The sequence below is a fragment of the Scardinius erythrophthalmus genome (genome assembly GCF_964197995.2).
Source record: "Scardinius erythrophthalmus genome assembly, chromosome: 1".
Classification (NCBI taxonomy): Eukaryota; Metazoa; Chordata; class Actinopteri; order Cypriniformes; family Leuciscidae; genus Scardinius; species Scardinius erythrophthalmus.
Genome location: NC_138221.1, coordinates 76718918 through 76733861, shown reverse-complemented (window position 1 = coordinate 76733861; position 14944 = coordinate 76718918). Strand labels below are relative to the sequence as shown.

At 36.2% G+C, this 14944-nt stretch overlaps 1 protein-coding gene across 1 annotated transcript in view; it reads right to left on the bottom strand.

Annotated features, from left to right (window-relative positions):
• The window catches only part of LOC308690592 (mycocerosic acid synthase-like polyketide synthase), a 36509-nt gene extending 23040 nt beyond the window's left edge, over nucleotides 1-13469 (bottom strand). The window contains exons 1-3 of the mRNA XM_081365156.1: nucleotides 13428-13469; nucleotides 12882-12963; nucleotides 12642-12795 (exon numbers count right to left, since the gene is read on the bottom strand). Coding sequence (XP_081221282.1) covers nucleotides 12642-12795; nucleotides 12882-12939 — 212 coding nt within the window. The 5' untranslated portion in view covers nucleotides 12940-12963; nucleotides 13428-13469. The remainder of the gene's footprint in view (nucleotides 1-12641; nucleotides 12796-12881; nucleotides 12964-13427) is intronic.
• Nucleotides 13470-14944: the final 1475 nt, after the last annotated feature.

Sequence of the window (14944 nt, the reverse complement as noted above, 5' to 3'; positions counted from 1 at the left end):
CACAAATGTGCTTTAATGTATAATTAGGGTGTTTGTTTTGAAATGCTTTTATTTTGTACAAATGGCACATATTCACCTGTGGTGTTCCCAGTCAAAAATGACCGGCCTACAAAAAATTGCTTATAAATATTATCAGCCAAAATTGGAATCAATCTTTTTGTCAACTTGTTATCTTTTTTTCTTCCAGTCAACTTGTTTTGTATTTATATACAATCAGAGGTGGGTAGTAATGAAGTACATTTACTTCGTTACATTTACTTGAGTACTTTTTTAGAAAAATTGTACTTTTAAGAGTAGATTTGAATGTGGGTACTTATTACTTTTACTCGAGTACATTTCTAATGAAAAAACTGTACTTTTACTTCGTTACATTGGGCGACGTTCCTCTCGTTACTTTATTTTAATGCAATATGTGTTGTTAAATGCGTAGTTTATTCCAGGCGCGCTGTATCGTTTTTCTGGACTTGAGCGATGCTCAATTCACAAATGAATGACTCTTTTGAGTCGATTCTGTTCAAAGACTTTATCAAACAAGTTGGCAGATCCGTCTAAATCGGTTCGCGAATCAGTTTGAATGATCTGTTCAGTTCTGCACGCACTGAATCATCTGAAGCCCTTTCAATTCACACTCGACTCGGAGTCGTAACAGGAAGATTTAAGCACATCAAGAGCGTTAGATGAAGTGGCAGTGGACCTACAGAAGCTACTAGCTACAGTCAAGTGAGAGCAAATCTTCAAATGCATCAACTTTTTGCCAGCGATGAAGATCTTTATTAGTTGAACATCTTCGTAAGCTGTCTGTGAATGAATGATTCCACAGGACGATATATTCGATTTCATTTCACTCAGGTAATACATTTTACAACCAAACAGATTACTACGCCACGATACTAGAAAGTATGACATTACCCGTTTTTTGGACATATAAATTAATTTACATTAAATAAAGCTACCATTGTTCACAGTAATGAACACCCGCCATCCCGCGGTAGTTTGTGTGTATTGTTGCGCAGTGGCGTGCGAACTCGACTTGAAAACGAATGCCTTTGCCTGCCGTTGACAGTTAACCAGTTTAAACATGCTGGCAGAAATATACATTTGATTATATTTTGGAGAACAGTCAGAAGAAGAACCGTCGATGTACTTTTATTTATTTTTTTGTTTTTTTTGTGTGTGTGTTCAGATGTCAGTCATGAGCGCGAGCACATGTGAAGAGTTTTTAACTCTTCTCTGTAAATACCTTTGAATGCAACACTGCAGATTCATTTTATTTCGAAATTTTCTAATAATCCAAATGTAGTTGTATAAGTTAATATTATACAAACCAGAGGACAGGCAATGATTTTCGAGCTATACAGATGGCAGAGATAATGCTTACGTCTCTCTTCTGTTTTTGTTGCAAAGATAGCTGATAATAATAGTCATTTAAATAAACAAAATCTAAATATATCATTTTATATATAGCCTACGACTTCAGAGGCAAAAGCCTCTAAGTACCATCTGAAATTTTCTTCTAAAAGAGCATTTTTATCAAGCTTGTATGTTTATGTTCACACTTGAATGGCAATGAAAAGTAGCCTACCTATTAATTGTCATTAAAGTGAAATTACTAACCTTAAATATACGAGCTTGATACAAATGATTGTTTTAGAAGAAAATTTCAGATGGCACTCAGAGGCTTATTGCATCATGAAGTCTATATATATATATATATATATATATATGTTGTTTTGGTTGTTGTTGTGTTTCCTTGCCTTCCTATTATGTAAAGCGACCTTGGGTTTGAGAAAGGTGCTATATAAAAAAAAACTTATTATATATATATATATATATATATATATATATATATATATATATATATATATATATATATATATATATATATATATATATATATATATAGGCCTATATGATCCGAAGTAACTAGTTACTCACTACTTGAGTAGTTTTTTCATTGGATACTTGTTTACTCTTACTCAAGTAACTATTAAGATTATTACTTTTACTTTTACTTTGAGTAAATATTTCTATAAGTACTTGTACTTTTACTTGAGTACAGTTTTTGGGTACTCTACCCACCTCTGTATACAATTATAATAATCGTTTAATAGCGTCTTCTCTTTGTCTCAGACACTCCTCTCCTCTCAGAGAGCCTGTGTTTGCAGGGGCAGTTCAGTGGCTTTATCTTGAGGGTGCGAGACAATAAAGGTGTTTATCGCCCCTCTTTCATATGGAGAGTGTTGGATAGCCAGCCTGATGATACAGATTTTATCTTAAAGAGCAGGCAACGTTCCTTTCAGGATATATCTCTCGATGTGTCCAAATAGGCCCTATATCTTATTAAATTTTGCTAATATATTTCATATATTATTTTAAATTTGAAATGTTCAGTCCAGTGGTTTCAACTGGTTTTGTATAGTTTTACAATGTTTGAGCAGTGTGTGTGATTATCAACAATCTGACCTTATATAAACATGAACTGTTGACGAAACGCGCTCATGCCAACTAAACGAATGCGAGTGATCAGCAGACACAGAGCTCATTAATTCGCGATCAAATTCGTTTTATTGTACGGTGAATTCAACAAGGCATTCTGTTTCTTTTAAGCAAGAAAGGCTAAATAATTTGTTAGTTGTTGTTTTTTGTCATTGTTGACACGTGACATATAGAGTTCTATTAGATGTATGATGTGTTTCTATCCTGAAACATTTAATATCGCGAGAGACCCGGCACGTGCAGTGAGGGAGACAAAAGAAACTTGCTAAAACGAGATCCAGTGTGTCTGCGAGAGAGAGGCAAAGAAAAACAATTGTTCTTAATTTATGTTGCTTTGTAATATTATTTCTTTGGCAATACAAATTTATACAAAAATACAAATTTTTTTTTTGTATATATATATATATATAATTTGATTTATAACAGTTTTTATACAAAAACAAACAAACAAACAAATAAAGTAACACAGACTGTATACAAAAATTATGTTTTTCATAAAATAAACAAAGGAGAAAAAAAGGAAACATCCCCCACCCAACCCGCACCAGATAGAGAGAGAAATTACACCTTAAAGCCATACATAAACTTAAACAGATCATTAACAATGGAATGAAGAGATAGAGAGAGAAGCTATCCTGTCATGATTCTGTCTTCTTGTCTCTGATTTTCCCTGGTCTTGAGGCAGGATCATGACAGGCCCATGTTTTATGTGCAAGCACATGGCCATTTGTTTGGGCCATGTGCTTGTGTTGTCTCGTCACCCAGCCCCGCCCCCCTTGTTCTCCTTGTTTTGTCATTATGCTTCACCTTTGTCACCTGTTGTGTATCATTAGTTCCCTATTTAATCCCCTCTTGTCTGCTGTCTTGTGTCGGTTCATTGTGATTCCTACCTGAGTATTTCATGTTATCTACTATCATTCATTGTGAGACTTTGTTCACTGTGAGTACCCTGTCGAGAGAGAGTTCTGTTTCTGTATTAGCTGTTTATTTGTAGTCTAGTTTTGTCAAGTCATAGTTTAGTTTAGTCACTCGTAGTCCTGTCTTGTCTTGTTTTGCCCCCTCGTGGGCTTTGTTTTCCCTGTTATTTGTATAAAATAAACCTTGTGTGTTCTGCAATCTGTCTGCGATCGGGTTCATCCTCCAGCATCATAACATATCCATATTACATAGAAGCTCAAACATATTTCAACTCTTAGAAAGATACCTAAGGAAGGGGCCCCAGACTTCACAAATTTTTTTAGAAGCATCCCCTTTAGAACAACCATTTCAGCCAGACATTTATGAAAGCTGGGTGGTACAGTGCACTTCCGGTCCATCAAGATCACCCTTTAGCCAACGCCACACACTCTCAGAAATAAGGGGTACAGCAGGAGTCCATTTCTGTCCCCCAAGGTACATATATGTCCCTTTTTGAGGGTCAAAAAGGTACATATATGTCCCCAAGCATTAAAAGGTACAAATATATACCGTTTCTTTTAAAGGTTAAGGTACAATATCAAAAGACAGCCTCTGCTAAGTAATTTTATTTTATTTTATTGTAATTTTTTTTTTAAGGTTTTAATGATACCTTAATCATTTAAGGTAGATTTTAACTTATCACTATATTAGAGTAGCCTTGAAATAAAGGAAATAAGAGTTTTGTAAGTCAATTTACTGATATTAAATCATTATAACACAGCAAAAACTCCAGTGTTAAAGGAACTTTCCTGGGAGTTTATTTGGCTCCAGACTCAAGAGTGCTAAAGTGTTAAAATATGAGTGTTAAATTAACATTCAAGAGTGCTAAAGTTAATGAGCTAATTAAGTGATTCATTGAGTGATGATTGAACATTATTGAAGACACCTGATGTTAACAAGCAGAATCACTGAAGGAGAAAATATATTTTTTAAGACACCGTTATAGTGATCAGTGTTTGCTTTAGTTGGGTCTTTTGACCCTTAAGTTGTTAACATTAGGTTTTGTTTGGCTGTTGCATCTGAGTTATAATGGCTAGATGAACAAAGAGAAAAGTTGATCAGGTGGTGTTGGTTATGTTTTGACTTAATCATAATTTGACCTGAATCATTGAACTCATTTAAAGTCTAATCTCTGACTTAAATGTATATTGTTGATTACAGCATCACTGTGATTCTACAGCATAAGATCCAGAGTTTTTGAAATAATCCAAAGGAATTCTTAAGTAGTAAGACAATTCAGATCATAATTTATTCATACCGCAATGCATGATGGGAGCCATGAATGAGTTTTGATTGGTGGCACCCAGGATGCACTGCAACATGCTCTATTATTGTCACCATTGTTGAGATTCACAGGCTGATTATTGATGTCAGTGTTTCTTCATAAAGTAATTTTCAATGTCTTTTGATCAGAACAACTTTTAAGAATTTTTGGATTATATTGAAAATGCTGAAAATCTTTTGCTGTAGAATCACAGTGATGCTGTAATCAACAATATACATTTAAGCCTGAGATTAGATTCTAAAGGAGTTCAGTGATTCAGGTCAAATTATGATTATGTCAAAACATAACCAACACCACCTGATCAACTTTTCTCTTTGTTCATCTTAGAGTTATAACTCAGATACAACAGTCAAACAAATTCTAAAGTTAATGATTTAAGGGTCAGGAGCCCAACTAAAGCAAACACTTATCTCCATAATGGCAGGGACATGCACAGACATTTTGAGGGGCAGGGGCTCAAGTGAAATAAAGGGCACTTCTCATAATTACGTTTTTTTTTTTTTTTTTTTTTACAAAAAAGTATATATATTAATGCAACTCTGACTTCCTTTAAAAAAAAAAATAATTAAAAAAGTTAATTTTATCTTCCTCAAACTCACGCAATTGTTTCATTTTCAAAAGATGTCTACAAAATAATCAGTTCACACCGAAACCATGGTCTCCTTAGTATTCACTAGGTTTATAGAGCAGTAAAGGAAACCATTCCACAATGTGCTATTTTATAAAGGTTTAGAGGAAATAAAAAAAGTTAAACTACTCAATAAAAAGGTACATTTATAACAGGGTTCACCAATCTCGGTCCTGGAGGGCCGCTGTCCCTGCAGAGTTTAGCTCCAACCAGCTCCAACACACCTGTTTGAAAGTTTCTAGTATGCCTAGTGAGACCTTGATTAGCTGGTTCAGGTGTGTTTAATTGGGGTTGGAGCTAAACTCTGCAGGACAGCGGCCCTCCAGGACCGAGATTGGTGAACCCTGGTTTATAAATATTGTTATTTTTAATGTTTAATGTTAACTTATTTCTACTCAGTTTTATTTATTAATGTACCAGATGCAGTTACTCAGATTTACTACATTTTTTAGAGTGTATCCTCCATCTGTTTGCATCTGTAGATTTCCTCTAAATTCACCAATTTAGATTTCTAAATTTCAGGGGGAAAGACTCTTGATGTAAGTCATTAACTGGGGACGTTCTGTATGCAAATTAGGCGTCAACTAGTTAAAATGCGCACATTTGCATCTAATTGACAGGGCAATGCAAGTAAATAGGATAAACAAAAATAACTAAAGCATATCACCTGGTGGTGATATATGCTTATTTTATTACTAACTTATTTTATTACATGGCTTGGTTGAATTCCAATGTAGAATGCGGTCTGTTATGCTTCGCGTCGGGGTCCTGTTCAGCCTGTCGGGGTTGTTATTCGCTATAACGACCGCCTCTCTATACATTATCCCGCTTATTACATGGCTACCTACAAAATAAATAAATAATTTGACACGAATTATTGATTTAAAAAGGAGTTCATTGATTTAAAAACGATTATATTGCTTCCGGCAAAGAAAATAGTCCGTTCCGCGTCCATAGCAACGCGCTGTTTTGCATGGCAACGGTCTGTTATAGCTCGCAGCGGTCTGTTATCAAGAAATAACAGACCGCATTCTACATTGGAATTCAGCCAAGCCATGTAATAATTCTTGATAACAGACCGCTGTGCGGAGTATAACAGACCGTTGCCATGAAAAACAGAGCGCTGCTGGACTCACAGGATTCTAATTTGATTTGATTTATACTTCTGCTTTATACTTCTGATTTATACTTCTGCGTCGGACCTACGCCGGAGCCTCTACTTGGTTTTCATTTATACTTCTGCGTCGTTGTCCGCGTTCACGCGTGCAGAGGGAGCATGTGAAACCCGAGGGAGCGGTCCTAGCAGACCAATCACAGCGCTTGCGTCCGCGTAGACAGGAATATATATTATTTTTCAAAAAAAAAACACCCCAGAAAAAAGGGCACTTTCTCTCCAGGAATAAAAAGGGCAGGTGCTCAAGCCCCCTTTGATGTGTGCACGTGCCTGACGGTGTCTTAAAAAAATAGATTTTCTTCTTCAGTGATTCTGCTTGTTAACATCAGGTGACTTCAATAATGCTCAATCATCACTCAATGAATCACTTAATTAGATCATTAACTTTAACACTCTTGAGTCTGGAGTCATATAAACTCCCAGGAGAGTTCAATTAACACTGGAGTTTTTGCTGTTGGACCTTAAGGTACATATCGCGACGCATCGTCAACTTCATCTTTGCAGTCGACACAGAAAACACTTGTTTATTAATAAACAATTTAAATGTCTCCTTGCTATATTTGACATATTAATAATCATTACTTTTGCCGGTTCTTTGTGACAGCTTTTAGATGCTTTATTGGCAGCGCCACCCACATGTTGAACGAGTCACACCCACTGATAATGACTATATAATGATAATGTCATTCTATATAGATCAGTGGTCACACCGCATCAGCACCGAAAACATGATTTTTTTTCAAATCTAAAATCAAAAATCGTGATACGAACTGAATCGTAGGTTTGGTCTATCGTTACAGCCCTAGTAAGATGAGAAAGCAAGAGTTTAACGTTATGGTTTAAAAAAAAAAAAAAATGGCTATCTGAACATCTTTGCCAAGCGCAAACCAGTACAGAAGTAGGCTAATCAATAAATTATCGGGGAGGGTCATGCCTTTTTTCACAATCATTTTGGAGGGTCATAGAAAAATTTATTGCTGGCGAAGGGAGGGTCATGTCTTTTTTGACAACGGATCTCAAAACTCCTCCGGTGGCCCCTTAAATAAAAAACGAACAGTCCCTAAGTTTAGATTTGGTATAGTGTAATCTATGCAACACTTTAAACTGAGTAAGTTGTAATGTTGCATTAACAGAACAGGTATTAATTCGCTTCAGTCCTTCTCCCCAAATCTCGTTTGAGATATTAATTCCAGTGTAGAGTTGTGTATGGATCTGTTTTGAAAATGTTCTTTCGTTGCTACGGGTATCACTGTCAGTCATCTCAATTTCGTGAATGATTCATGAAACTGTAATTTAGCAGATTAAAGAGGAGCTTCATCCTCTTCATTTTCTGGTGCGATCGTCTGATGATCTCCTTCAACATCACCTTGGGGTTTTGTCGTCTGTGCAGCGCAACAGCGGCTCTACTGGAGTAGCACATTTATGTTGTAATGGGCCACTGATAATTGAACGAAACGCTTGACTTTAATAAACTGTTAACCTATTTAAGCATCAAGAATGCTAAAACATAAACACTGTCGGCCAACATTGGATTACAGCATGTAGGCAACAATGTTATTGTCTAAACGCCAATAACAAAGTCAGGAGTAATGGAGTAATGACAATTACATTGTAATTGTCATTTGATCACAGGAATAAATTACAGTTTAAAATATGTTAAAATAGAAAATAGTAATTTTAAGTTGTCATAATATTTCACAATATTACTGTTTTTTTATTGTTTTATCAGATAAATGCAGCCTTGGTGAGCAGAAGAGACCCAGCAAACACATTTACGTTGTGGCAACATGCATTTCTGCTTTGGCAACGTCGCTGTCGACGTGCTCACAACATTGTAACAACGTAGAAGTGTAAGACTTCTGTAGGGCTGTAGTGACATTCAGCAACTGAGAGACAGCGTTCTGATTTTTTTTTTTTTATGCTAGATATAGATATTCCACATTTAGCACGTTATGTTTTGTGGTTAATTTTTAATTTAATTATATACTTTTTAAAATATTGTTTATCCTTATTATGATTTATGGGCCTAACAGCAAATTAAATTTATTATAATCAACACCTGTAAGTGTACACTTTGAAGGGTAAAAATGACATGGAAGGTTAGCTAAAGGTGGTATAGAATTTATACTAAAATGTGATTATGATGTTAACAAAATACTCGTTAAACTTGCAAGTTTCCACAAACAAAAGCATTACTTTCATGGACTCTTATGTATAGTCATCTAAGCTATGAAAACTACACAGCTGTTTGACAAGTACAAGCTTTTTTTGTAAAAGCTTTTTTGCTTTTTTTTGTTTTTCTTTCTCTTATTTATTCTCTATCCCTGACATGTATGGTTATATGTACTCTTGTCTGCAAAATGTTTTGTTATTATTGAGAAAAAAAAAAAAAAAGAAGGTTAGCTAAATCAGCTTTATTAAAACTGCATATGGTAATCAAACTGCACTTCCAAAAGTCATACATTTGTGATGTAAACAGGTGTAAACAAAAATAAACAGGTGTGCGTGCAGTTACATACTCTTTTTTTTTCTCTGTGAAAAATAATAATAAAATAGACCTAAAATATTATAGGTTTTTTTATTTTTAAACATAAAACATTTGGCATTATTTTACTTCCAAACAAATCATCCAAGCGCCTCATTCCGAGCTATTTTTAAGATATGTTTGATTAATATTATTAAAGATTATTTAATTGTAAAGAAATGATAGATCTGTCTTTGATTTTCGCAAAAATTCCAGAAGTTGAAAGTCTGTTCTGATTGGTTGATAACTTTTGACAATGTTTAATCCAGAAACGAAGATAATGTCTAGTGAAAGAACATGGGAAGATTCGTGAGTGCACAGGACACAGTTTGAGCATCTGAGTCAGAGGAGAGGCGGTTCGTAAGACAGCACTGTGTATTGGAGAGTGCGTGTCCAGTTTTGAGCGGGAGCAATCCGTGTGCGAGGGGATAGATTTGTGCTCACACATTACATGGAAGTGCTCTTGCATTACAATAATGGCATTAAAATAGCGCCATATGGTAAGTCCCTCAAAACTGTGTGAAAATTAAAATAAAAAAATGGCACATTCCATCCAACATGGTTGACTTTCTGTTGGGTGGAGTCAGATAAAACCAAGTGACCTTGACCACACTGAGTGTGCATATCGGAGAAACTCCATCCCGACCACAGCCTGCATTTGGTGGCGCTGAAGAGCCCAAGCACTACATACATTACGTTTTACTCTGTCTGAAGTCTCTGCAAAGTTTCAGAGAGAGAGAGAGAGAGAGAGAGAGAGAGAGAGAGAGAGAGAACTGCCCAAGCCTGAGAGATTTATTATCCTTTAATGCAGGCAAAATGAACACAACAATGAAAGGGTTAAACTGTAAATCATCACGGGTGTAACTGACACCCACACACAGAGGTGGGCATAAATACATAGAAAATACTGTGTGGAAAATTGTATTAAATTACAAATACAGTATTTTGTATTTTGAAAATACACAAACTACATGTGAAATTGGCCATCCAGTGCAGGGATAGGTCACAGTCAACATTCTGATCTGAAAAATGAAGCCTACCCGGAAGTGCGAAAAACTGCAATACATCTAAAATCCGCTAGGGGAAGGTCCCAAAAGGGAGCAAATGTCCATCGCCCCCATGTTAAAATGTCCGTTTTCACAGCATAAATTCATGTTTTTACAGGTTGGTCCCATGACTTTTATTGTATTTTTTCGATAGGTTCCGAGTGCCTGACAACCATGAGGGCTGTGAATTTTTTTCTAACTCATTAGTTTAGATCGTATTTAGATATAAAATGTATGACAATAAGGGCGTGGTTAAGTTTGATTGACAGCTTGATTGACAGCTGACAAGGCAGCGCCACGGAGAATGACAACATAAGAAGCGCCATTTTTTAATACATTTGACATATAATACTACTGTTTCTGTATCATGAAATGTAGTTTTAAGAGTTTTTCAGGCGAGAATGTAGTTGTTTAAAGCTCAAATCTGTGGTTTATTTATAAAGATTTATGAAAATTGTATCCAGGTTGTGAGATTCAGCGATGACCGGGCGCTCGGCGAGATGTACTCCGCCTGGAACAGCCTTTCCTCGGCTAGTCGTTCTGACGTTTGCCGCTGACTCTGGCGTCTCTGTAGTGGTTAAACACGAGATATAATTCGTCTTGTCTATATGTAAAGGGCGATTTTTGGTCTCGTGAATCTATAATTTGTTCCCTGGCCAATTTTTGTTTTGTTTTGTTTTGTTTTCATAACTTTATAAGCTATTTAACTTTACCGTTGTATGGTTAGACTAGCGCTGACTTTGTATGTTTGACTGAATTGTTTGCTTTATTTGTATAGCTTCTTGTAACTTTACCTTTTACTTTTATAATGGCTAATATTGATAAAACTGAAATTTAACAAAAAGAGACTGGGTTGAGTTTTGTCATTTTAAATTTTAATACAACAAAGATGATCTGTAATGTTGTTTACTGCAACATCTGTTGTTTAGTACAAATGCACATATTGCCTGGACCATATTAAAATGTTAAATATTTTTATATTATATTTAAAACGAAAAGAGGCAGGTTTGTGTTTTATAAATAATTTGTTTTGTTATAAATAGGCAAACGTTATATGCAGTGAATATAATCAATACGCGTTGCCTGAACCACATTTGTGTGGCTATAATGCTTAAGATTTCTTTAAATGAAAACGAAAAGAGTTAGTATGGTGTTTTATAACATATTTCGTTGCCTAAAATATACATACAGAGATAACCGGAGAAGCAGAGCGAGCTGAGTGACGTGCGCTGCATCCTTTACCCATATATGGGTTGGCCAGAATGTGGGCGGGGTTAGGATTTCCCAAGATTTTCCAAGATGGCGCCACCCATACCCACCACCTTTGCTTTCCCCACAAACAGGCCCATCTATGTAAACCATAGACAGAACGAGATCAAATGCTTAGATTGTTTACCAGTAAATTGAGTCAGATGATTCAACATTTCAATAAATTAATAAATACAATTCTACACTGTGACAGATTTAAGACTTTTATAATGTCGAAATATACATCCATAATGCTATACCTATGAAATGTAATGATGCCTGAATAATGTTATTAGCAAACAGTTTTTTATGAGCGTTTCCTCAGCCCTGTTTAAAATGCTGTTATACTATGTATGACATTTTTTATTTTATTTATTAATTTCTACCAGATTGCACTAATCTGCCATTTTTTTACTTACACCAGTGGTTTTTTTTACAGAAGAAAACGAGACGATAACTAAATAAAAACCAACAAATAAAAACTAGACAAAAATGTTTGGTAGGGACGATTTGGGAAGAGATCCAGTCAGAATTATGTGCTGTGTTTGTGGTAGATGCGCACATTTGTACTGTAACGTGCTGATCTACCCGGCGGGACACGAGTTGGCATGCGCTCGTCTCATAAACGTTAAAAAATGCAAACATCTGGGAGAAAGAGGAGAGCAGACATGTAGATCTGAATAAGAGTGACACCTCTAAAAAGAGAACTCTATTCGGGACAGACTGAACATTTTAGAGAAATTCAAAATGAACAATTACAATTAAACTAAACTTTTATTGTAAAAGATTTTAGTCAACAAAATTTTTGTCGATTTATATCTACTGTAGATCATTAAAATCTTATTGTATTTTGTTGACTAAAATTTAATTCAGATGACTAAAACTAAACCAGAATTTAAAATTAACCCTGACTTGCACATACTTAAATAAAAAAAGAAAATACATATATATATATTTCTTATATTTGTATGGTTTTATATCGTAATAAAAGATGTATAATTGTTGAGAAGATATGAAACTCTTCCTGTTTTTTTCACTACTTTAATCCCTCACCATGGCAACACCGTTTGAGATATTCTACATCCATTCACAATTTAACATCTTCACTGTCTTGGCACCATGTTGAAAAAGTGTGGTGTAAATCATATGAACTTGTTAGGAGTAGAAGGCTACTGATTGAAAAAAAAGTATTTACGTTCAAACCAAAATAGCTGACTACCTGTGGGTTCAAGCGAATGACTGTAAATTATAAAGTCAGAAGTTCACATGAACTGAAGACGTACCCATCGATGAGCGCTGCTTTAGCCGTGTGCGTCTTCCCGGCCTTACTCTCGTCTGGGTCGTACCATTGAGAGAGCTTAAACCTGTCGTCCGGGATCTGAACTGTACAGTTCTCTCCATGAAGGAGGACTCGCCAGAAGTTTTCAAGTCCCTCGCCTAAAATACAGGAGAACATACAATGTAAATACTATTAAGGCCAAAATCATAGCATGAACAAATAATGAATAATAATGTTAGCCTACCTCCAGGAAAATGGCATCCAATGCCAACAATGGCAATTTCTACATCATCCTCCATCATGTTTCATGTGCCGTGTGTTACAATCTATAGACAGCAAAAATAAACAGTGAGGCAGTTATTTTAATATTCATTCATCACAATTAATATTTTAGCTTTCTTCTTTATGGATTCTTTCAGCAGGAAAAAAGATATATATTTACTACTTATTACTACTAGTCAACCATAAAAAAAAAAGTCCTGTATAATGTAGAGACAATCTGAATATCGGATAAAATGTGGAATCTAATTTTAAATATTGCTAATAAATAAATAAAGGTTAGAAAACGTTTTGTAAAAGTAGATATATATTCCACTGTATATGAAATGATTATTTTTTAACTTTATACATTTATTGTTTTATGAAAATGTATAATATATATTGATAAGCTGAAGCTGTCCATACTTTTCTTTTGTTAAATAGTTTCTCTTTTGTATTATTATTATTTTTTAAATTTTGGCACGGAGAACAAGAAAAAATAAAGCAAATAAAATGAAAAATATCGACTTACCTGGTTACTCATGTTGAATCTTGTCTTGTTAAAAATGCTTACATGATGCGGAGTCTACCCAATATTTATTGAGCTTAAGGAGAAGTAAAAGGTCAGGATTCTTCATGTGACTTCCTGTTAGCTTATGAAACAATTTCTTAGAAATGTTCCTTTAAATAGATAAAGTTGACTCAACTCTTTATCACATGTTTGATATTTAGATATAACCTAAGACAATTTAGCTCTATTTTTTCCCTAAACCTCTACATCAGCAGAATATGAATGATATCAAAGAGTGCATGGTCAGTATTTTCCTTCTCAGCTCTGACTAAACAGGTACAGTATTAGCTGTTGCATTAGACAAGTGAATATCATTTTACTGTTTGTCATGTTCTTGGCCACTACCTCAGACCCCTGAGGGTTAAGAACCTGGATGTTATGTTTGACAGCAACCTATAATTTGACAATCATATTGCGGTAGGCTATCGATAAGCCTTATCGATGCAGCAGCCTAGCGAGTGTTTCAGTTTCAGTATTCTGGGCCGAGCACATCGGGGCAGACAGTACCGATTTTTAGACCGAAAGCAGCTTAGCCTGCAAAGCGGAAACCTCTAGGTTATAAAACCTTATAAATGTAGACGGGGAGGCCCAGCCTGCCGCCATACAGATATCTTGCAAGGCAATCCCACTAGACCAAGCCCACGACAAGGCCACACCTCTCGTGGAGTGCGCTCTGACACCTAATGGGCACTGCAAGCCCTTTTAGAGGTATAAGCCAGCGCTATAGCATCGACTATCCATCTGGATAGGCTCTGTTTCGACACGGCAAGTCCCTTAGAACGTCCGTAGAGTGAAACAAGAGCTGCTCTGTCTGTCTGAAAACAGATGTGCGAGACACATAAGCCCTTAATGCCCTGACTGGGCAAAGGAAGCTGGCGTCCTTTTCCTCGTTAGAGACCGGCAGGGCAGACAGGGAAATCACCTGAGCCCTGAACGGTGTGTTGAGGGATTTAGGAACGTACCCGTGCCTCGGTTTGAGTATGACTTTCGAGTCATTTGGCCCAAACTCCATACATGTTGCACTCACTGAGAGCGCTTGTAAGTCCCCTATGCGCTTTTACTGAAGTGAAAGACAAGTGTTTGATATCTATTGATTGGATTGGCTCAAATGGGGCACCTTTCATGGCCTCCAAGACCATAGAAAGGTCCCATATGGGAACTGAGGGAGGTCTGGGAGGATTTAACCTCTTAGCTCTTCTAAGGAAGTGAATGACCAAGCATTGGTTTAGAAAACGCTGCTATAGCCGCCACATAAACTTTGAGCGTGGATGGGGCTCTGCCCTCATCCATTAGCTCTTGTAGGAAGGAGAGAACCTCCATCACTCCACAGTCTTGGGGTGAAAAGCCGCGTGCTGTGCATCAGCTAGAGAACACAGTCCATTTTGAGGAATAGAGCCGTCTCGTAGAGGTGGGAGCGCGATGGGGGGGAAAGCATAGAGCGGGCAGCGGGGCCAGACGTGGGCCAGCGCATCCCTGCC